Here is a 21,505-nt window from a genome sequence, read left to right as displayed (position 1 = left end):
TTTAACGTTGTGTCGCATTCGCTTTAACTCATTAGTTTCCCATCGGATGATTGTTGGTGCGACACCAGAGCTACTCGTCGTCATTCATCCTAGGGAGGCTATCGAAACACAGGTAGGATGAACAATTTGGTCGCATATACCCTATGTTTTCAGGAAGTATGTTGTTTTTTTTAAGCCGGATTCGAATTAAGAAATACTTTAAAATATGCTGATAAATCGTTAATCTTCGGCTTGTGTGCGGTTTACAGTCCAAGTTGAGCTTGTTCCTCGTAGGGAGCAGCTAGCTTGTGTTGCTAACTGCTGTTGGCAGGCAGCTGTCAACATAACGCCACGCAGCTTCGAGGATTTACTGTGTGCTGTATTTTACATGTTAAATGTCATGTATTTATAAGTTTATTGAGGACTGACACTCGATAAATGTTCTACCTGTGAATGAAACCATTATAGCTACAGGTTGAAATGTCTTTAGGTCTTTGGTTGCTCCACTATTATATCCTGCTTGGCTTCAAGGAACGTTTTTAGAGAAAGACAAATGCTGACAATACACATCCCCTAACATAACATTGCAGCTTTGAGGGCAGGGTTGTGATACAGGGTCCTCACCATGGAGCTGGCCCACAGCCTGCTGCTCAACGAAGACGCTTTGGCCCAAATCACTGAAGCCAAGAGGCCTGTCTTCATCTTTGAATGGCTCCGCTTCTTGGACAAAGTGCTTGTGGCAGCAAACAAGGTGACCATCCTGTTTCTTTTTTGTTTTTTTACATGAACTCTTCTTTTTTTTGTTTTTTTAAGTTGCCCCACAGTTTGTAACTGTGCTTTGTGTTTGAATGGCAGGTGGATGTGAAGGAGAAGCAGAAGAAGCTGGTGGAGCAGCTGACAGGGTTGATCAGCTCAGCCCCTGGTCCACCAACAAGAAAACTGCTTGCCAAAAACCTGGCGACCCTCTACAGCATTGGCGACACATTTACTGTTTTCCAAACGCTGGATAAATGCAACGAGATCATCAAAAGCAAGGATGACACACCTGCGTACCTGCCAACAAAACTGTAAGCTCTCTTCTAACCACAGCAATCAATTCAGTGTCTGTTACAACAGACGCGTTTATTAATTCCAATTTGCGATGTGTTTGAGATTGTAGGTATTTACATAGAGACACTACTACTACAGAGTTTAAGGGATATTCAGTCTCTCAGCATTCAAGGGTATTAGCAGTTAATCCAAACGTTAATCTGCAAAATAACGTTTAACAGGGGGATTAAGAGTAGATGAGGAGATATCTCTTCGTCCACGCTGGCATTTATGGATTCTAGCTGTGCTTTCATGCCTGTTTGTTTAAATACAGAGCAACGGGACAAGACCAGCCCCCCCCCCCCCCCGCGACCCTGAAACAGGATAAGCAGATGATGGATGGATGGACTTTCACTCTAACAATACTCATTTATTTTTGACAGTGCTGCAGTGGCATGTGTTGGGGCTTTTTATGAGAAGATGGGCAGGATGCTTGGAAGTTCCTTTCCAGACACGATTAATAATCTTTTGAAGGCATTAAAGAGTGCAGAGGTAGGACTTTTAACAGTGTTGGGACTATCAGAAGTGAATTAAACAACAAAAGAGTTCTTTAGGAATTAATGTGATATATCTCAACCTTTACTGCACATTTAGTCTCAAGGCAGAGGGGAGATTCTTCTGAGCCTGCAGAAGGTGCTCAGTGGACTGGGTGGAGCTGCAGCGTCATGTCACAGAGACATCTACAAGAATGCCCGGTCTTTACTCACAGACCGGTCCATGGCTGTGCGCTGTGCAGTAGCAAAGGTAGGTCACTGAAGTAAAGGACATTTTTATTAAACTAAAGATAATAAGAATCCCGTTTGAAGAACTGACCCAGGTAATGCACTGTTCAAACCGTCTTTCCCAAAGCCAACATTTTTCATGAATGATTTCTTGTGCTTGTTATTTTGGCCAATGATCTGGGAAAAGCTAAGTACTCACAGCTTGAGATCAGAAAATAGTTGTTTCAGCAAACCCCTGCTTCAGTTTAAGATGGAACGAGAAGCCGTGTAATATGACTGTTGCGGGCTTGGCTGTATTGATACCAATAATGCCTCAGCTGAAATTAAAACAAGCTTAGTTTAAGGAAGAAACAAACCGCCATTGTTTTGCTAAGTCATGTTGGCTGAACTAAGATCTCTTGTGCAAACCTCCCCTCGTTGTGAGAGACGATTTCCTGTTGTAACACAGCATCAGTTGTTTTATGAACCGTATGCTTCAGGTTGTGCATCCTCTGTATTTGTCTTTGATGTTCTTTATGGACCCGGCCGCCATGTTCTTTGTCTGCATCATGAGAACATACAGTATAACTGCTGAAGAGCAGAGAGGAACTCACCAGCTGCTCTTGAGGAGAGCAAAGATAACCAGTGAAATGCCGTCTCTGTCCTCTGGTCTGCTCAGTGCCTGTTGGAGCTGCAGAATGAGGCAGTGTTCATGTGGACCACAGAACTGGAGAACTTGGCCACGCTGTGCTTCAAGGCCCTGGAAGGATCCAACTATGGCGTTCGGGTGGCCGTGGCCAAGCTGCTGGGAACAGTCATGGCTACTGCCCTGATGCCCAAACAAGCTGCTGGTAATGGATGATTTGTGGCGTTGACGTCTGTTTCCTCCTCACGCAGAGTTGCTCACCAAGTCGTTTCTCGTTTCCTTAGTGATGCGTCAGAATGTGAAGCGAGCCACGCTGGATGAGGTGTTGGAGTTAATGGCCACAGGCTTTCTGCGTGGTGGATCTGGCTTCTTGAAGAGCGGAGGGGAGATGTTGAAGGGGGGAGGCTCTGTCAGCAGGGAGGTGCGGGTGGGCGTCACACAGGTGAGGTGAATTTTGAAACTGAACCAGAATCAGAGCCTGTGGTGTGTTACTCAGTCACCTCACATGTGATCCTCCGTCATCTTCAGGCCTATGTTGTATTTGTGACTACGCTTGGTGGTCAGTGGCTGGAGCGCAACTTCGCCACGTTCCTGTCCCATGTTTTGGACCTTGTGTCTCACCCGCGGGCCACTCAGACACACGTTGAAGCTGTGTACTCACGCCGCTGTGTCTCCTTCATGCTACGCGCCACCCTGGGGGGCTTACTTGGCGAGAAAGCGCAAATCGCAGCAGGAAAAGAAATCTGCCAAGCCATCAGCAAGCAAATGAGGGCTGTGGGTAAGGAGGATGGGGGGGAAATGTCACGGTTCAGAGCACTACAGAGTAAGTACTCATCCATTATTATTACTTTTAATTCACCATTCAGTTCCTTACATTTTTGCATGGTTTGTGCTTGTGTTGCATTCAGAAGTGACTTTCCTTTTCTGTGGTGTGTGTGGCTTTCCCTGCTTGTGCTTCCCCTCTTGTTTTCTGCCTTCTCTTCCTCTAATAGTTGGGTGATGTGATTTTTTTTATACCATACAACCGTAGAAATTTGTCCACAGGTAGAGATTTGGTGATAGTTTCCACAGAGGGAGCTAAATTAAGCGATGTGCTTGATCAGGGCTGGAATACTCACGCCATCTTGTGAGTCTCCGTTTTTTTTTTTTTTCAAACCTAGCTTGGCGAGGTCACGTGATTCGGCCGATATTTAGAGAGCAGGAGGAGGCCTCCCAACCCAAGATGGGGGACAGGGATTAGGGAGGTTAATCGATTATTGGTTTGGCCAATTATCACCTTAGATATTTGTCATTATTCCTATTATCAATATCAGAATATGTTTATTGGTCAGCTGATTTTTAAAAAAATGTCTCCCTAAACAGAGAGAAAATGTTTTTCTGCCGTTAAATTTTTGTTTTTTTAAATAAAAAAGGAAGAATTATAAATGTGATGAAGTTGGTGTTTTTTTAAGACCATTTCTTAATTGAATTTACAGAGAAACCCTTCAGATCAGTGAGAAAAATCACTTTGCTGGAGGATTTTGGCCACATTACACACCTCACTTTCTTTGAATATCTTCCCTCTTCTTTTTCTACAATTCTACAAACCTTTTTACCACAAGCAGCGTCACAGTGTCAGTAACATGTATCGCCACTCAGCTTGGGGTCGCACTGTTGCATTCTTTTCTCAGCTGTTTGCCCGTGAATTTACTCTTTGTCACTGCATTACAAACCCTAGCAGATAACATAACGGTGACGTGTGACTTACTCAAACAGGAAAAGTGCATGTGCCAATAATTTCCCACACACTCATAGCAGGAACAAGGCATTTCCCCTCACAGCACCCAGATATTACATTCACTTAATTTTCCATTTTATTTATTTATTTTTTCAGTTCTTCCTTTTTTTTTTCGCCTCACAAGAGCCCATTGATCATTTTTAATCATCACCTTCATCTCATTCAACAATGATGATTCTTACTCTGATTTGCTTTGCAACCTTCAGACTGTGGTTGATTATTCCGAACCCGTGTTGTGGATGTTGTTGTTGTTGTTGTTGTTGATGATGCACACGATGGTTGTCCAGATGTGCTACTCGCCTCATTGCTATATTTGATGCTTATAGCTTTTTCAGCTAAATCTGTGAGGGTCCTCGAAACAAGACTTTGAGAAATATATTTACTAAAAGAATCATATTAACGGCACAGTTCAAGACGCAGCTTTAGTCACTTGCTGTTGATGATTTCCATTCTGTAAGTGTGACCTGTCTTGGCTTTCTTTCAATGCTTATTCAGAGCTCTGACGATATCCACTCTTGTGTTGACCTTTAGATGTACTATTACTCAACATTTGCTGCATGTATTTGGCATGAGAAGTGAAATATTGTCTCCTGCAATTGTGAACGCAACACATTTCTGTTTTAATAAAATCATCAGAGCTCTCAATTTGCGGCATATATCCGTGCACTCTGCAGTATTTCAAAGGAATGTACTTCTGAAATGTGCAGTTTCATGTTATGTTACAACATGGGAGAATGTGGCCAGCCAGTTCAGGTACTAGAACCTGTGTCTATGTGATGTGTCAGAGACCTCAGGTAACCTTTGGCAGAGAGTTGCTTGTTTTGAGATGATTTTTGAGTCAGTCTGGGCTGTGTTTTCCATCAGTGCTGCACTTATTGGCCAAATAATTGCCATATTTTCAATGTGCACTTTAGCAAAGCTTTGCTGCCAAGAGTATCTGCCTTGTAGCAATTTCTTTTAGTGCTATGACGATAAATCCTTGCTCTCTTTTTCTTCTTTCTGTCCCCTGTTTTTTCCAGAAGCAGTTGTGAATGACATCAGTGGGGAGAACAAGGCAGGGGCAGCCGATGTCTCTGCCAGCCAGCACGTTATGGTTTGTGCCCTAAAGGAGCTGGGAAGTCTGGTTCAGAGCTTGAGTGCTACAGCTTCACCGCTCATCCAGGAGCCTTCCATAGGTCAGACACATGCACGCGGAGTCCTTATGCAGCCATTTTACAAGACACTGCCCACCATTTTCTGACGCTCAGTACTATATTTTATCATCCATTTGATAGAAAACTTGCTCTTAACATCTGTGTTCATGTAAATCATGTTCTTCAACCGGCTGGAATGCATCTCATGATATATTTCACACATCCTCCTACTTTTTGAAACCTTTTGACATTTTCATTTGATCTTCTGACATACAAGTGTTATGTATTAGTCTTCATGTGACTGAATTTATCAGAATCTCCTGTCAGATTGGATTATTTCACAACTAAGGCCAGATTCCATCCCCTCTCATAGGACTTCTGGAAACTGTTACCTCAGTGCTGCTGCACCCCAGCATGGCAGCTCGTTTGGCCGCTGCCTGGTGCCTGCGCTGTGTTGCCGTGGCTCTACCCTACCAGTTAACCCCACTGCTGGACCGCTGTGCCGAGAGAATCAACAACTTGAAGAGCTCACCTGAGGCGGTGAGCGGCTACAGCTTCGCAATGGCTGCTCTTCTCGGAGGCGTACACCAGTGCCCTCTGGGTATCCCCCACTCCAAAGGCAAGGTGTGTAATGCGCGCATGTGTCGGTAAGAAATTTGCTTAGATTGCAGATCAACTGTGCCAATCTAATCAATACACCTAACCAGGTAGTACTGTGGTCTGTTATATTGCCTGCCAACAGGGGGGGCTGCAACCATTAGGAGAGCTCTGTAGCGTAATCTGGAAATGTGCAGTGGTGGAAAAAAAAAAAGAAAAATTCAATTTGAAGATTGAAATGTCAGCATTTCTTTCCTGTAGTTGGTTGTTAGTATCGCCGAAGACCTGCTGCGGACAGCGGCTCAGAATAGTCGACTTTCCCTGCAGCGCACACAGGCTGGATGGCTGCTGCTGGGCGCCCTCATGACTCTGGGTGAGTCTTATCTCTCAGCTGCGACTTGTCAGTAATCCAACTCTCTGACAACATCATGTTTAGATTTTTTTTGTTTGTATTCATGTGCAGGTCCTTCTCTTGTGCGCTATCACCTTCCCAAAATGCTTCTGCTGTGGAGGAACGTCTTTCCTCGCTCCCAGAAGGAGCTGGAGGCGGAAAAGGCCAGAGGAGACTCCTTCACCTGGCAGGTCACCCTGGAGGGCCGAGCTGGAGCTCTGTGTGGTAAAAGAACACACTCCTCTTTACCTACTCAGGGACTGTCATTCCAACCCTGATCTCATTCCTCCTCTTTCCTGATGCAGCCATGCGAAGCTTTGTGGCCCACTGTCCTGAACTACTTACTGAAGATGTCATTCGGAGGCTGATGACTCCCATTGAATGTGCCATGACTATGATGTCTCAGTGAGTACATTGAGGCTGTCTGTCAGAAGTGTAGTGAAGTGTAGACCGGTATGAATTTCACCTCTGTGTTTGAGTTTCATGACGGCGGTGATTTGATTGTTGTGTTAACACCTGTTTCTCAGTGTCCCTGCCATCATTAAAGTTCACGGTGCTCACCTGAAAGCAAGTGCAGCAATGGTGAGACTCAGATTGTATGACATTCTGGCTCTATTGCCTCCCAAGACATATGAAGGTAAGACAGACCTTTGTGCAATACTTTAACAAAACTGCATTTAACTTTACTGAAGTTGTATTCAGATAAGAGATGAGACAAAATAGCATTTCAACGCATATTGAAATACTGACAGGCTTCTTGTACTACAGTACAGACATGCGGGGTCCTCTGAAATTTAATTTGAATAGTTCTATTTTCACCAATTCAAATTTTATTCTTGTGGTGCATGTGTTCAGATTATTCCACATGTTGTGAATATCATAAATTTGATAACTATCACTGAAGAGAGGATTTTTTTCATGTTGAGTGATGTTTAAAACTTTAGAAACCTGTTTGTGTGCTTGTGTAGGAAGCTTCAACGCCCTTCTCAGGGAGCTGGTGGCAGAATTCACCTTGACTGACAACTCGGCCAACACCACCACATCTTTGCTGCGCTCTCTCTGTCACTATGACGACAGCGTGCTTATGGGCTCTTGGCTTCAGGAAACAGACCACAAGTCCATAGAGGATCAGGTAGAGTAACTGGCGGTACTACAACACAACGTACTATGAGTGTTCTCTAAATGTAAGTGTTTATTTTGTGTCTGTATGTTATCTGGGTCCCTGCACAATGTTTTGCCTGTGCTACTGCTGTCTGTGTCCAAACTAATGGGTGATTCTCCCCAAATAGCTCCAGCCCAACAGTGCATCTGGCAGCGGGGCGCTAGAACACGACCCCTCCTCCATATACCTGCGTGTGCCGGTCGGCGAAGCCATCCCAGGACCTCTACCTTTGGGTGTGTCAGTCATCGATGCTTCGGTAGCTCTGTTCGGTGTGGTTTTCCCCCACGTGTCTTTCAAACACAGGTGAGCACCTGATCACATACACACAAAAACATCAACGGTCTCTTGTGGTTTATTAGATGATACTGGTGTTCATTGCTGCTTTCCCAAATTAACGAATTCAATCTCATCCATGCGACTCAGGCTGCAGATGCTGGACCACTTTGCAGAGTGCATAAAGCAGGCGAAAGGCGTTCGACAGCAGGCGGTCCAACTGAACATCTTTACTGCAGTGCTCAGTGCTCTGAAGGTGAGAAAACATCTTTCCCTCATACGAGAGGAGTGTCACATTTCATCACTCGGTTGATATAATGTGAAGTAATGCATCTCTTCCTGCCTGGTCCACCTTGAAGGGTTTGGCAGAGAACAAGAGTACTTTGGGCCCTGAGGAGGTGCGCAAATCAGCCCTGGCTCTGGTGATGGGAGCACTGGACAATCCCAATCCCATCCTGCGCTGTGCTGCTGGAGAGGCTCTCGGTAGGATGGCTCAAGTGGTTGGAGAGGCTACTTTCATCGCCAGAATGGCACAGACCAGCTTTGACAAGTGAGCATCCCATATCTGAATCTTTGTTGAATTCTTTATTTTTTCTTTCATCTTTGTATTTTCTGTTAGTTTTCCTGCTAAGATCAGAGTTGGGCAGTTTAGTCAGGACCAAAGGGGGGAAAACTATTTCAACAGAACAGGTGACAGTTGAGGAAACATCTTTGATTGTCCTTGATACGTTTTGAATCTGTCTTACCTTTCTACCCTTGACTTAATCAAGTGACTCATGTCTTCTCTCTTCCTGATTCCAGGCTGAAGTCGGCCCGGGATGTTGTGTCAAGGACAGGCCATTCACTGGCTCTTGGCTGTCTGCATCGATATGTTGGAGGAATTGGCTCCGGCCAGCACTTAAAGACCAGCGTCAGCATTCTTTTGGCTCTGGCCCAGGATGGATCCTCTCATGAGGTCCAGGTACAGTGTATTACTCAGAGGAAATGGATTTCAAAAGTTATCAGGAGCGTTGGGTGTGGTTGGAGGTTCTGTTGTTGTGCTTCTGTATAGTAGACTATATTTTTATTGACTTGGATTTGACGTATGAGTGGACATGAATTTTGACTACAGTAATAACACTGCATCTTTTGTCAGACCTGGGCTCTTCACTCTCTGGCTCTGATTGTGGACTCCAGTGGTCCCATGTACAGAGGCTATGTGGAGCCCACCCTGTCCCTGGTCCTGACCCTTCTCCTCACTGTGCCCCCATCTCACACGGAGGTGCATCAGTGTTTGGGCCGCTGCTTAGGAGCGCTTATCACCACTGTTGGACCAGAATTACAAGGTAAATAAATAAGGGACAAAATCAAAAACTTCACCCTGAAAATGTCAGTACTGTTCCATGCCAGCAGGTGGCAGCGATATCAAATTTGATCCGTTACAGGCCTTACCCTTGGTTTTATCCTCCTAATATATGTCAATGTGTTGGATAGGAAATGGTGCTACCATCTCCACGATCCGCTCGTCGTGCCTGGTGGGTTGTGCCATCATGCAGGATCACTCTGACTCCCTGGTGCAAGCAGCTGCCATCTCTTGTCTGCAGCAGCTACACATGTTCGCCCCCCGCCATGTCAACTTGTCCAGCTTGGTGCCTTGTCTCTGTGTAAGATTTCATATATCCAGCAACATTTCAGGCAGATCCTTCTGTCACAGCTGCAGTAATAGATCTCTTCATTGTGGAACCCTGCAGGTGCACCTATGCAGCTCTCACCTGCTGCTGCGTCGTGCTGCTGTCGCCTGCCTGAGACAGCTGGCTCAGAGAGAGGCTGCTGAGGTCTGTGAATATGCCATGAGCCTCGCAAAGAGAGCAGGAGATGGCAAAGAGAATACGATCATAAGTGAGTACGACCCGTGACGTTAACGAGAACATTGTGTGCCATCAGGCTCTGGCGCTTGAGCTTTAATTGTGTTGACTTTGTCCTTGGTTCAGATCTGAACATCACAGAGACGGGTCTGGAGGGGGCTCTGTTCGGCATGCTGGATCGGGAGACAGACAGGAAGCTGTGTGCTGATATTCATGACACTTTGGGCCACATGCTGTCATCTCTTGCTGTGGAAAAGCTTTCGCATTGGCTTAAACTCTGCAAAGATGTCCTGGCAGCGACTACAGGTGAATCGGTCCGGAAGGAAATTGCAGTATCACACAGCATTTGGTAAATTCTGTCAAGTGTATTTCTATGGCCTGACATATCTTCTAGTGTTTAGGGAGCTCCAGAGCAACTCACCATGCATATAAGTAACATTGATTTTATCGGTCCTGCGTAGTAAGCAAACATCAGGACAGACAATGAAGTTGACGATTCTTGACCGTGTGTTCATCTCCTCCTCCAGACGTAGGGGGAGCTGTTGTCTTCGAAGTGGAAAAGGATGAGGAAGACTCTGAAAAAAAGGACGAGATGGATGATGACACCATGTTTACTGGTTTGGGTGAAGATGATAAGTCCAAACCCTCTGTGGCGCCGCGCTGGGTGACGCGGGTGTTTGCTGCTGACTGCTTGTGCCGCATCATTCTGCTGTGTGAGAATGCAGACAAAGCGCACTTTGACCTGGCGACTGCCCGATCAGCACAAGCCAAGAACCCAAAAGGTATGACACACCCCATACTGTCAGCTAGCTGCTCCTAGTTCATGCGAGAATTATTGATATATTTCTGCCACCTGTGACCGCTTGTTGGTCAATAAGACAGTGGGTCCAAGTGCCATGTCTTGCTGTGTGATTTCTGGCTGTTAAGGGGATTACACAGCAATTACTGGGCTAAGCTTTAATGCGCTTGGAGCAAGCACCAAGAAAGAACCCAATGAGAAGTTAATAAAATTTTATTGTATTTGCATTGGTTTGACAGAGGTGTACTTAAAAATGCCCTTGTCGTTGTTTTTACATGTTTCTTTCACAGAGCTGGGTATCACCACTGACCTCCCGATACGATACAATTTCGATACACTAGGTCCAAAGTCGATACAATATACGATACGATTCGATACAATATACGATACGATACTTTAGTTACAATAACAATTTTGCTTTGGTAATGGAAGAGATTCTCAAAGGACTAATGCTGTAAATTCAGCTATAAAAGTAACCCTCTAACCTGCTGCGTAATTGAATATTAATATTTACATTGAGAACTGACCATTAAACAATAGTTATACAACATCATGCACTTTTTATTTAAATATATGACCGTCATTCAAAACAGAAGGGCAACTTAGACTTCCACAAACCGTCAGCAGCTCAGCAGGATGACTCGCGGTGTGGCGAGCTTCAATCGCCCGCGTTTGTAAAACGTGGGACATGAGGGACCAGTGACTGTCAGTGTACTGAGAGGTGATTGTCAAGTAGGAATCGTAGCTCTGCTTGTCCAGCTGTCGCAAGTGATGGCAACTCTCTCTGCTGATTTCATTGCAGTTGCGACGTTGTTTTTAACATCTCTGTACATCTTTGAGATTGTGATTTGACTCAGTTGTTTCCATGTCGGTAGCACATGGCGTGGTTCCAGTGTCTGGACGAGGGGTCTGAAGCCTGCATTTTCTACCACACAGGATGGTCTGAGATCCTTGCAGATAAAAATTGCCAGAGCTGAAGTGATGTTCTCTGCACATGGAGGCGTGGATTGGAAACCCAAATGCTTTCTCCAGCAAGGGTTGTTGCAGTGACTTGTAGTTTGCTGGTTGCTGAGTGTCCTCTGGGTGATGCCGAGTCAAATGGCTCCAGAGATTAGTTGTAGTTCCGTTGTACTTAACCTCTACTTTGCACATTTTGCGCACAGCATTATTTTTTTCAAGTTGGGCGCAGTTTTCTTGCTTCTTAAAGCCGAAGTGCTGCCAAACATCGGCTCTTAAATTTGCCAGAGAGTAAAGTTGGGCTTCCGCCATCTTGTTGTTCTCTGATCGGAGGCACATGGCCTGGATCTCGCGAGATCTGATCATCTGACTGCAGTAACGTTGCACCACGCACTAAATCACGCCAGACTAAAGGGGGGTAAAATCTAATGCATTTTAAAAGATCGATACTGGGATTTATGTATCGATAATCTTTCCTACAAATGTATATCGATAAAATATCGGTATATAGACATTTTTAACCCACCTCTATTCTTTCATCCCCAAGTTGGTTTGACTGTTGTACTTCTAAAACAAAATAATAGATGCGCTTGTATGCACAGTAAACTGGAACACAAGTAGAGATGAGTTGGTCCTGCACCAGAGCTGTTAGGGGTGGGCACCTTGTTCCACCTGTATATATAGCCCTTGCGTCCTTCCACCATTTTGCTTCTGACTGGGGTTTATGGCCCAGTTGTAAACAACTCAAGACCCGCTACCAGTAATAGGCAGTTATGGGGAACCCCTGCTCCACGTCGTGCATTTCCAGTTTTCAATTCTTCTTTGCTGTATTAAAGTTGAGAGAAAGCAAACAGAAGCTTTGGAGGAATCAATAGTTGCACAGCACCTTCCTGCTAGAGGTTTACTAAAGTGAGATATGACAGTGACTGGCCAAGTGTTCACACTCAGTGTGGACAGACATCTGCTGGTCTTTGGCTGCTCACGGAGGTGACATTCCTTCCAAAGTGTATGAATTCCTCACCCAATCCATGTTGATTTCCTAATCCTCTGACCAGGAGATCTGCTGGTGCTCCATTTGTCTGACCTCATTCGCATGGCCTTCATGGCTGCCACAGACCACAGTAACCAGCTGAGGATGGCTGGCCTGCAGGCCTTGGAGGACATCATTAAAAAGTTTGCCTCTGTACCAGAGCCAGAGTTCCCGGGGCATGTTATCCTGGAACAATACCAGGCCAATGTGAGTCAAGAACTTATGGACATTACATGATGCTGCAAAAAACTCAGAGTGAGAAGAAAGTTGTGGAAACAAATTTGAGAAGTCATCTTTGTCATTCACGTATGCATTTAGGTCGGAGCTGCACTCAGACCTGCATTTTCACCCGACACTCCGTCTGACATAACGGCTAAAGCCTGCCAGGTAAGACCACCGGCCGTCTGATGGTCGATTTAACACTGTTAGCACTTAGCAAGCGGCTGCGTTGGTACTGTACCAGCTCAACCTTATATGTTGACATCTTCTGTTGATGTTAGAGCCCTTTGTAGCTATACTGCAATATCCATAAATAACCACTGCATGGTGAGTCATTATCCCGTGTCAGATTTTCTGGCTTAATGCTCCCTGACTCATCTGACTGATATGACGGATGAATGACAATGGGGGGGAAAGCAAACATGGCTGTCAGCGGTATTATTAAAACTCTCGTCTCGTCCTGTCTTTGACATTCCCCTCTGTGTCTCTAGCTGAGCAGTTGTGCCTGCTTAGAATATTTTCGTTCTTTCTGAAAGATAAAGTTTAGAGCCAAAAGTTTGCTCTCGGGGTTCTTGTACTCTTTTGTGGATGATTAATTTAAAACAGCAAAGAAAGCAATAACAAATATTCTTCATAGGTCGAGTTCACAGGGATAGAAAATCAAATTTCACACCTGCAGAGCTGCAGGGTGACGAAAGAAAAGTACAAAATGTTCAAACTAGCAGTTTGCGTGTTTTGTGACTGATCATTTGTACCTTTGTGTGACCACAGGTGTGTAGCACTTGGATTGGCAGTGGTGTAGTCAGTGACCTTAATGACCTGCGTCGTGTCCACAACCTGCTTGTATCATCGCTTGACAAAGTGCAAGCTGGGAAGGGTTCATCCAGTCAGCTGTACAGTGAAAGTGCTACCACAATGGAGAAACTGGCTGTACTCAAGGCGTGGGCAGAGGTGAGACTGACCAGATCCGTTCTCCTGCAGTTGATGTGCCTGTTAAACGCATTTACTGATGGTCCCTCTTGAGCAGGTGTACGTGGTGGCAATGAAGATCAAGAAAGAGGCTGAGTCGAAGCCTGCCAAGCCAGTCCGGAGTGGAGATGAGGATGAGGATGATCTGAGTGCAGATGTACTTCCACCTGACAGTCTCATCACGTTGGTGCAGCCTGAACTGCCCTCTCTCAGCCGTCTGTGGTTGGCTATGCTCCGAGACTACGCTCTGCTCACTCTGCCTGCTGAGTTCTCCAGTCAGCTGCCCCCTGATGGTACCACATAGATTCTTACCTTCTGAATGCTAAATATATGAATCTTCTTTTATTCCTGGTTCAAATTGTGCTCACATTCCATTTTATAGACTTGGTGGGAAAACAGAGTTTAGATTGAGGCCACCTCCAGCAGTTTCTGGGTTGTTAATTTTACTTCTAGTCTTTTATAAATCAGACTTTTTAAAAAATTCTCTAGAGTTAATCCAGGCTTCATTAAAAATGATATGTGATGTAGGTGTATTTGACAATATTTTAAAAGTATAACCATCTTTTAGAGCAATGACAAGATGTCTCAGGATAAAGTTGCAGCTCTCCTGGTAAAGTTGCCCTTAAATCCAGATTTGTATTTTTTGTGTGTGTAAAATTTACTTAAGGAGGCCTGAATAAGTACCTACAGTGCATGTACCTACAGTGCATGTACCAAACTGCTACAAAAGGACATTTAAATACAAGGTAAAAATGAGACAGAATAAGAAAAATACCAATGGCAACAAAAAGCAAACAACGATGGACTTGGTTGTGATTGACCAAAGATGATCACCTCATATTTATTACATTTTAGCTGAAGAAAATTATTCGCAATCATCCATTGTCCTTGAATATTCCTATGAGCAGTTGAAGGGACACACTTGAGTTGGGGGTGGGGGTTGGGGGACGTCTGTTATACCAATAATTTTTTTAAGAGGGAACATGAGAAGTATATAGACAATTAGAATAGGCCCAAGAATGGATGCCTGAGGGACACCACTAGTGGCAGGCAGAGGAAAACTGACCTAAAGCCTTTGAGAGTGAGTGTCATTAGAAATGGTAAATGGACTCAATTTTATACAGCGCTTTTCTACCTTAGCGGTACTCAAAGCGCTTTACAGTGTTATCTCATTCACTCACTCACACACACACTCACACACTGATGGTGGAGGCTACCATGCAAGGCGCCAACCTACTCATCAGGAGCAATTATGGGTTCAGTATCTTGCTCAAGGACACTTTGACATGGTCACCGGGGTCGGGGATCGAACCAGCGACCCTTTGGTTGCTAGACGGCCACTCTACCCCTGAGCCATGCCGCCCACAGAAAGAAAGTTATATATAATTTTTCTCTTTCAGTGCATAAGTTAGTGTTTTGTAACATTAACATACTTTGTAAGACCTCTTTTATTTAAAGTTCAAATCAGTGCGGTCCAAATTATTTGCCTTCGTTTGTTTAGGTGGAGCATTTTATACCCCTGAGACTATAGACACAGCAAGGCTCCATTACCGCAGCTCATGGGCCCCCGTCCTGCATGCCGTGGCCTTGTGGCTGAACAGCACCAAGTTCGGAGCTTGTGAAGAAAAAGATGAGGCTCCTTCAGCTCCCTCCAAAGCTCCTGGCATCCCTCCAGGAGCCTCCTCCACCACGAAGAACTTTGAGGAATCGCTTAAAGACAGGATGCATCTCATGTTGGGTAAAGACAGATGGAGTTTTGCATATTCTGTTGTGTTTTGCTTCAAACTAATTGGCCTTTATAGAAGTGGTTCCTCATTTTTTTGTTTAATGAGTAGTGGAACTGCTTTTTGTTTACCATACAGCCTCAGATCCACCTTCCATCTGCCGATGGTGAAAGGGTGCAGAGGCATGACGGAGGAAGAGCATGAACACACCCTAACTGCAGTTTTGTGTTGTCTCTCAGGTGTCAGTATAGAGTTTCTCTGCTTCCCACGACCTGAGGAACCCATTGAGCATGTGATGTCATGCCTGCAGGCCCTGTGTACTTTACTAGAGTCTCCAAGTGCAAAGACCCACATTGCAGAAGACCAGGTAAGTATTGAAGCCTAATGTCTGCATATTCATTGCTGATGCTTTCACAAGGAGATGTAATGAATCTCGTGCTCATTCGTTAAAAAAATGAATGTGAAGGAAGAAGGTTTGGTGCGTCACAGTCTCTTTTTATGTCTGTCCCAGCTGTTGGCAGTGGAGCTCCTGAATGTGCTGCACAGATTGCTGTTGACCCGGGACCCTCCCGCCATCCAGCTGCAGGTCACGGCAGTAGTGCAGGAGACTATCAGAGCTGCACAGGACCACCTGCAGCAACAGAGGAGCAGAAAGGGTCAGGAACTAACAGATTCAGCCTGCTTTCTGAGAGATACATGAGAAAATAAGTGGTAATATGCATGTTTTGATTATATGTTGGTTAGGGAACGAGGAGGAAGGAGAGAAGGACTCTCAACCCACTCTTGGGGAAGGGGGAGAAGCAGGGGAGCTGGTCCCTGGCAACTCCCTGGTGTTTGCAGCTATGGAGCTTCTGGTTTTCATTCTGGTTCGTCACCTACCGCAGCTGAATACGCGTGTGAAGGAGTCACCAAGTCACACCCCGACCAGTCCTCAGCGACTACCCGAAGAGAGTGCACGCCTGGTGGCAAACACAGTTACCATCCTGGCCGAACTGCCCTCCCTCTGTTCTCCTGCTGGTGAGGCTGGAAGCACCTGGCAACAACGCACGAGCAAAATGTTAAACAAAGATGCATTCAAGTGCAAGATGAAGCGAGTGTTCCAACTAGCATCATTGAAATCTTTGCCCTGCTCAGATTTGTGTGCATTAATGGCTGCTAGGAATGTTATTGCTTTCAGATGTTAGTTTAAGATCTTATATGCTTATGAGCGACGAGCATGAAAAAGTGTTATTCACCACAGAAGGACGCTGATTTCTTGGCGCTTCTGTTTCCAGGAAGCATGACCATCCTGCCGACCGTGCTCTTCCTAATCACTGGAGTGCTGAAGGAAACTGCGGTAAAGACTGCTGACAACTCGGTGCCTGTGCCTGTGTCTGCCGCGCTGCAGGGCATCAAGACCATCATCACCTCCCCGTTTGCTCATGTGGATAGCCTGCAGACACAGTGGACCGGCCTTGTGAGGAGCAGCCTGGCCTCCGTACTCGAGTACTCACAGCCAGGTACACCTGCTGTAACATCCACGCAACCATGGTTTTGTATGGTAGGGACACACTCTTAAGCAAGACGCCATTATTCATTGATAGTGTTTGTTTATGTCTTTTTTTCTAGATGAGTCCAGACCTGACATGGATGAAGTCAGTATGTTGACAGCAATTACACTCTTCCTGCTGTCTGCCAGCAATGAACTTATTGGAGTGACGGTCCTGCAGAAGGGCTGCATGGACCGCTTCCGTAATGCCCTCAACTCTAGTGATCCTTGGGTAAGTGGTGACCCGACTATATATCTGAATCTCAAACTGACACCTTGATATTCTGACCCACACGTACTCAGTGATTATTACTACATTATATCACAGCCACAAACTAATCTAGACTTGTTGGCTCACTCGTTCTTCGGGGCTGCAGGGCTGGCGTGGGTGCACATGCTAGATTAGCCTGAGAGCTAACGTTATCTTGGGTCAGCTACCGTGCTGTCTAATGCTGGGCTTACCCATCTTGGGCATACAGTCCTTTCATGGCGGTACTTTAGGCCATTTTATCGGTCCACTTTTTCAGTGGCTCTTGCTTTCCAGACTGACTTGTCCCTGGATGCGGCCCGTCGACTTTGTTTTCTGACCCTTTCTCCTCAGTTTGTTTTTTTGTTAGACAGTGACATATCTCAAACACAAGAATTACTTGGGGGGGTGAGAGCACCGTCAGTCCTTTTTCCGCTGACTTTGCAAAGAGCTTCAGGAGGCAATTCACCGTTCACCCGCACCCAAAAGGAGGCTTGGCTTTTCGCCATCAGGCCCCTCTTTCCGCCCTCACGTCATGCTTGCGCTGCATGGTTGCTAATCACCCAGCCAAAACGTAACAGTGTGACAGCATGAATATTAATTAGCCTGCTGGAAAAGTGTGCTCAACAATTATTACATGAGCAGTTTTTCCTACATAATTACACAAGCACTGGTTGCTTGTAGGTTTCAAACTCTGCATTCATTTTGATCTCAACTTCACGCCCGTAAAGTTTCACGACTTTACTGAACAGCTTCAGTGAACTCAAATGAGCGTTGTTACTCTTTCTCTTTTGCCACAGGTTCAGGCCCGCTGTTATCAGCTGCTGCTGTCGGTGTTTCAGCACTCCAGCCGCGCCCTGTCTACCCCGTACATCCACGCTCTGGCTCCACTCATGGTGGAGAAGCTGAAGGCAGTGGAGCGCAGTCGACCGGGGTCTGCTGCTGAGCTGCAGGCTGTGCAGGAGGGCATCAGGGTCTTGGAAAATCTGGTCAGCATGGGCGAAGAGCAGAACCGTATGTATCACTTTGCTTAATGGACCACTAAAGTACTGTATTTCTTCCATTAATGTGTTTAGCACCATTAAAGCAGATCAATTACAGTATTTAGCTCAGTGCCTTCGGATGTGCACTGTCAAATATCAGTGCAGGAGATCATTAAATGCTAAATTTAGAATCTCTACTCCAGTTTACTCCTCATTTAGTATCAACATTTTTATATATTATTTATAGATGAAGTGTTTGTCTTCCCACTCATGGTTTTTTTTTTATGTCCGTATGAGAAGCAGATAGTACTGGAAACTACAAATTTTTACTTTAAGAGTGTTTGATGTGATACAGTGAGCTGATTTGACGGTTGTAGCAGAATCTTGCTCTTACCAACTTTTACACCGAGGATGCAGTTAACAGTCTGATACCAACCAAAGTTACAGTTGTGAAACCTCCTCGGTCCACACAGCCTAAAATTTGGTCCAACCAAAAGTGGTGGTCATGGTCCCTGAGCCAACATCAGATGCACGCCAACCCACAAACCAATGCCAAGTAAAGGGAGTTTTTCAGCCCACGTGAAGGTGGCGTCAGAACGTACGGATGTCATGTTGACTCCTTTGAGTCACTCTCATAATTGAAATGTGGAACTAGAACTAACAGGGTCAGACTTTCACAATGTAACAAATGTGAGCTTCATTCAGGTATGAAAAAGCCCCGGAGGAGAAAGTGAAACCAAAACAAAAAGCTCTCTGTTTGGATCCTCTGTGTGATGTCATCCAACAACAACAGTCAGAAGCTTCAGTCTTTATACTGCAGCTGTTTGGCTGATGCTGGTCCTGCGGTCTCACCCAACAGTAGAAACACTTCTTACTCCTAACGGAGATGCTGTCCCATGTTTGCTGTGTTTTGTTTTGTTTGTTTGTTTTTGTCAACATGTTGTTGTTGTGCTGTGTTCCACAGGGGTGCAGCTGCTGGCTCTTCTGGTTCCAACTCTCATCTCCTATCTTTTGGATGAAAACGCCATCTCCTCCGCACCCCAAGTCTCCAAAGGCCTGCACGAGTTTGCCCTTCAGAACTTAATGCGGATCGGCCCCCTCTACCCAGCTGCCTTCAAGATTGTCATCGGTGCGGCACCTGAGCTGAAAACCCGCCTGGAATCCGCCGTGAGGGCCAACCAGGCCAACAGCAAAGCCAAGGCTGCAGCCAGGCAAGCTCAGCCGGCCGTGCAGTCGGCACCAACCATCAAACTCAAGACCAGCTTTTTCTGAACACTCCAGAAATGTCCCATACACTCACTGACTAATTTAATGTAGTCTTTTTTTGTTTATCTTTGGTTTGTGTCAACAGACCCGTCGGTGTCAACTACAGTTTCTTACATGTATTTATTTATCATGTATCGCATCTTTGTGTTTTTGACAGTTGAGAACTCACCATGCAGTCAATCATGTAAATATCATTATAAAACCTTTTGAATGTTCACTCAAACAGATTCTCACTCTAAAGTCTGTAGTAGGTTTTGATTGTGTGAATGTATCATTTTCAGACTGGATGCACATAAAGAGGGACACAATTGACGCATCTTTTGGTGTTTTATTTCATTTTTGGGTCTTTTTTTTTGGTCCGGTCATCATCCCTCGCCATCCAGAGATCTGCTACGGTGCCGTTTTTTTTTGTTTTTTTTTGTTTTGCATCACCATTAAAAGTTGCAAATATACTTTTCTTTTTATTCGAATTAACTCATAATCATAATATGCCATAAAACACGTATTGATGATGTTGAGCCCTGAATGAGATTTTTATCATAGCTGCTGGATCATGAAATGCATCGAGCTCTGATGCAGAAATTTTAATTATCTCAGAGGCAGTTCCTCAACAAAAAAAAATGAACGCTTTTGTCTTTGCCCCCACATTTTTTTCGTGTCCAAGTGAAAGATATAAGATGTGTACACTAAAGGTTTCTCCTCGCCAATTGCCTGATATTAAGAAGCTGTAGAAGATTTAACAGAAAGTGATAGGTCTCTGCGCTCTGTCACTCTGCTAAAAGGTTACGCTCTCTGTAAATTTTTCGCTACATTCCAGGAAAACAGGCTCGACTGTTTCTGCACATTCACATGATTCAGTAGGACATTTTCCTTTCATGCGCAGTGTCCAGCCTGCAAGTTGTTATTCTTCTCTTGGGTTCCAGAATAATAACTTGCTTTTTTTAAAATCTGAGTTGAAAGAGAAAAACAGTGCCTTCTTTTTGTCTCCCCATTATCTCCTTCAGCGCCCTCCTTAATGTTTTTATATATTTCTATTATTTACATCCCCTTTCTTTAGGATCGCCTTTGTTGTTGAATTAATCAGCTATTTTATTTCCCTCAACTCTAGCAGGCCTCGGAACCCAGCAGTAACGAACTCCTCTGCCTGTCCTCCCTCACTTTTGAGGTCGAACTGATGGTTATCCTCCTCTGAAAGAGAACTTTGGTTGGTCTGCCGTCCACTATCCCTCGCAAAAACTACAGAATTTTTAACAGGTCTGTAGTGACAGCGTAACTCCCTCCTGACAGAATGAGCTACTTTGTTTATGAAGGCAGTGGTGTTCCGTTCTGTATCCCCGTCACTCCCTGAACGCGTCTCTCCACCTTCACCGCCAGCTTCCCCACCTCCTTACTGCTGTTGTAATATTTTTTTTTATCTTTGCAGCAAACTCAATTGTCCACTCCCCAAAGCAGCAGTTACTCGCCGGGGATTTAATGCTCTAAATCTTCCGTCTCCCAGTGTCTGGCCTTCGACTTTCAGCAAAACAACACATTCTTCAGGATAAACTATTTTCCTTGACTTGTTTTCCCTCTGAACATCTCGGCTCTTTCACTCAACCCTCCCTCCGACGGGATTTCTTCACCCCCCCTCACGACCAAAGTTGTCCTTCCCTTACACCACTTCTAATAATGGGCCTTTTCATGGCAGCCATTTTAACATGTCATAACAGAGGCGTAATTAGAATTAATTATGATCCCTTCGATTTAGTATGTCTGTCCTTCCAGTGAGTGTCCAGTGAGTGTCATTAACCAGGCCTGTGTTTACGCTGGAGTGACGCATCATGACGGCTGCTGTGAGTGGGATGAGAGTAAAACTGTTCAATCAAAAATGATTTTAAAAACCGCCACTGACCACACACACAACTCTGATTCCCTCACTTCCCACTGATCGGCGTGCTGAGCGTGTCAGTCGGGTGGAGGGACTTCTTCTCCTTCTCTTCTATTTTTTTTATTGGTTTTTAAAGTGCAGGTGAAATGCACAGGAACAGATTTGAACACGTTTGAGAACACAATTTGTGAGGAAGAATCCTTTTGCGTGCTTTTAAGAAGTTATATCTTTTACTTGTTGCTATGAAAAATGTTCGAAACCTGTTGCGTGTACATCGTGTGCCACTGTAAGTGTAGCATATCATAATTTATTTAGCCCATAATG

At 45.0% G+C, this 21,505-nt stretch overlaps 1 protein-coding gene across 2 annotated transcripts; it reads left to right on the top strand.

Moving 5' to 3' along the window:
• Window positions 1–22: 22 nt before the first annotated feature.
• On the top strand, window positions 23–21,478 carry heatr5b (HEAT repeat containing 5B). 2 transcript variants are annotated; one of them, XM_086180383.1, is made up of 36 exons: window positions 23–112; window positions 570–730; window positions 835–1,046; window positions 1,452–1,560; window positions 1,663–1,812; window positions 2,449–2,620; window positions 2,700–2,857; window positions 2,944–3,238; window positions 5,212–5,367; window positions 5,699–5,949; window positions 6,184–6,295; window positions 6,386–6,538; window positions 6,619–6,718; window positions 6,841–6,950; window positions 7,282–7,445; window positions 7,603–7,778; window positions 7,899–8,004; window positions 8,108–8,298; window positions 8,550–8,709; window positions 8,884–9,073; window positions 9,222–9,391; window positions 9,479–9,626; window positions 9,719–9,898; window positions 10,120–10,374; window positions 12,404–12,585; window positions 12,697–12,765; window positions 13,369–13,548; window positions 13,625–13,859; window positions 15,068–15,304; window positions 15,530–15,657; window positions 15,802–15,946; window positions 16,035–16,307; window positions 16,565–16,789; window positions 16,899–17,050; window positions 17,866–18,079; window positions 19,013–21,478. In XM_086180383.1, exons 2-36 carry the CDS (start codon window positions 605–607, stop codon window positions 19,318–19,320), a joined length of 6,192 nt encoding a protein of 2,063 aa, XP_086036509.1. In that variant the 5' UTR covers window positions 23–112; window positions 570–604; the 3' UTR covers window positions 19,321–21,478. The 2 variants fall into 2 exon arrangements, with proteins under 2 accessions (XP_086036509.1, XP_086036510.1); XM_086180384.1 differs by having other exon boundaries at window positions 2,944–3,193; window positions 19,013–21,477.
• Window positions 21,479–21,505: the final 27 nt, after the last annotated feature.

This window comes from Aulostomus chinensis, chromosome 16, assembly GCF_037954235.1.
Source record: "Aulostomus chinensis isolate RoL2024-O1b breed Wild chromosome 16, RoL_Achi_v1.0, whole genome shotgun sequence".
Taxonomy (NCBI): Eukaryota; Metazoa; Chordata; class Actinopteri; order Syngnathiformes; family Aulostomidae; genus Aulostomus; species Aulostomus chinensis.
This window is presented reverse-complemented; position numbering and strand designations above follow the sequence as displayed.

What these genes read in the sequence shown, in the direction of transcription:
- heatr5b (XM_086180383.1), top strand. Translation starts at nt 605, where the DNA reads ATGGAGCTGGCCCACAGCCTGCTGCTCAACGAAGACGCTTTGGCCCAA. An exon ending in GCGTACCTGCCAACAAAACT is followed by an intron (nt 1,047 to 1,451) that starts GTAAGCTCTCTT and finishes TATTTTTGACAG; the next exon opens with TGCTGCAGTGGCATGTGTTG. An exon ending in GATCCTCTCATGAGGTCCAG is followed by an intron (nt 8,710 to 8,883) that starts GTACAGTGTATT and finishes ATCTTTTGTCAG; the next exon opens with ACCTGGGCTCTTCACTCTCT.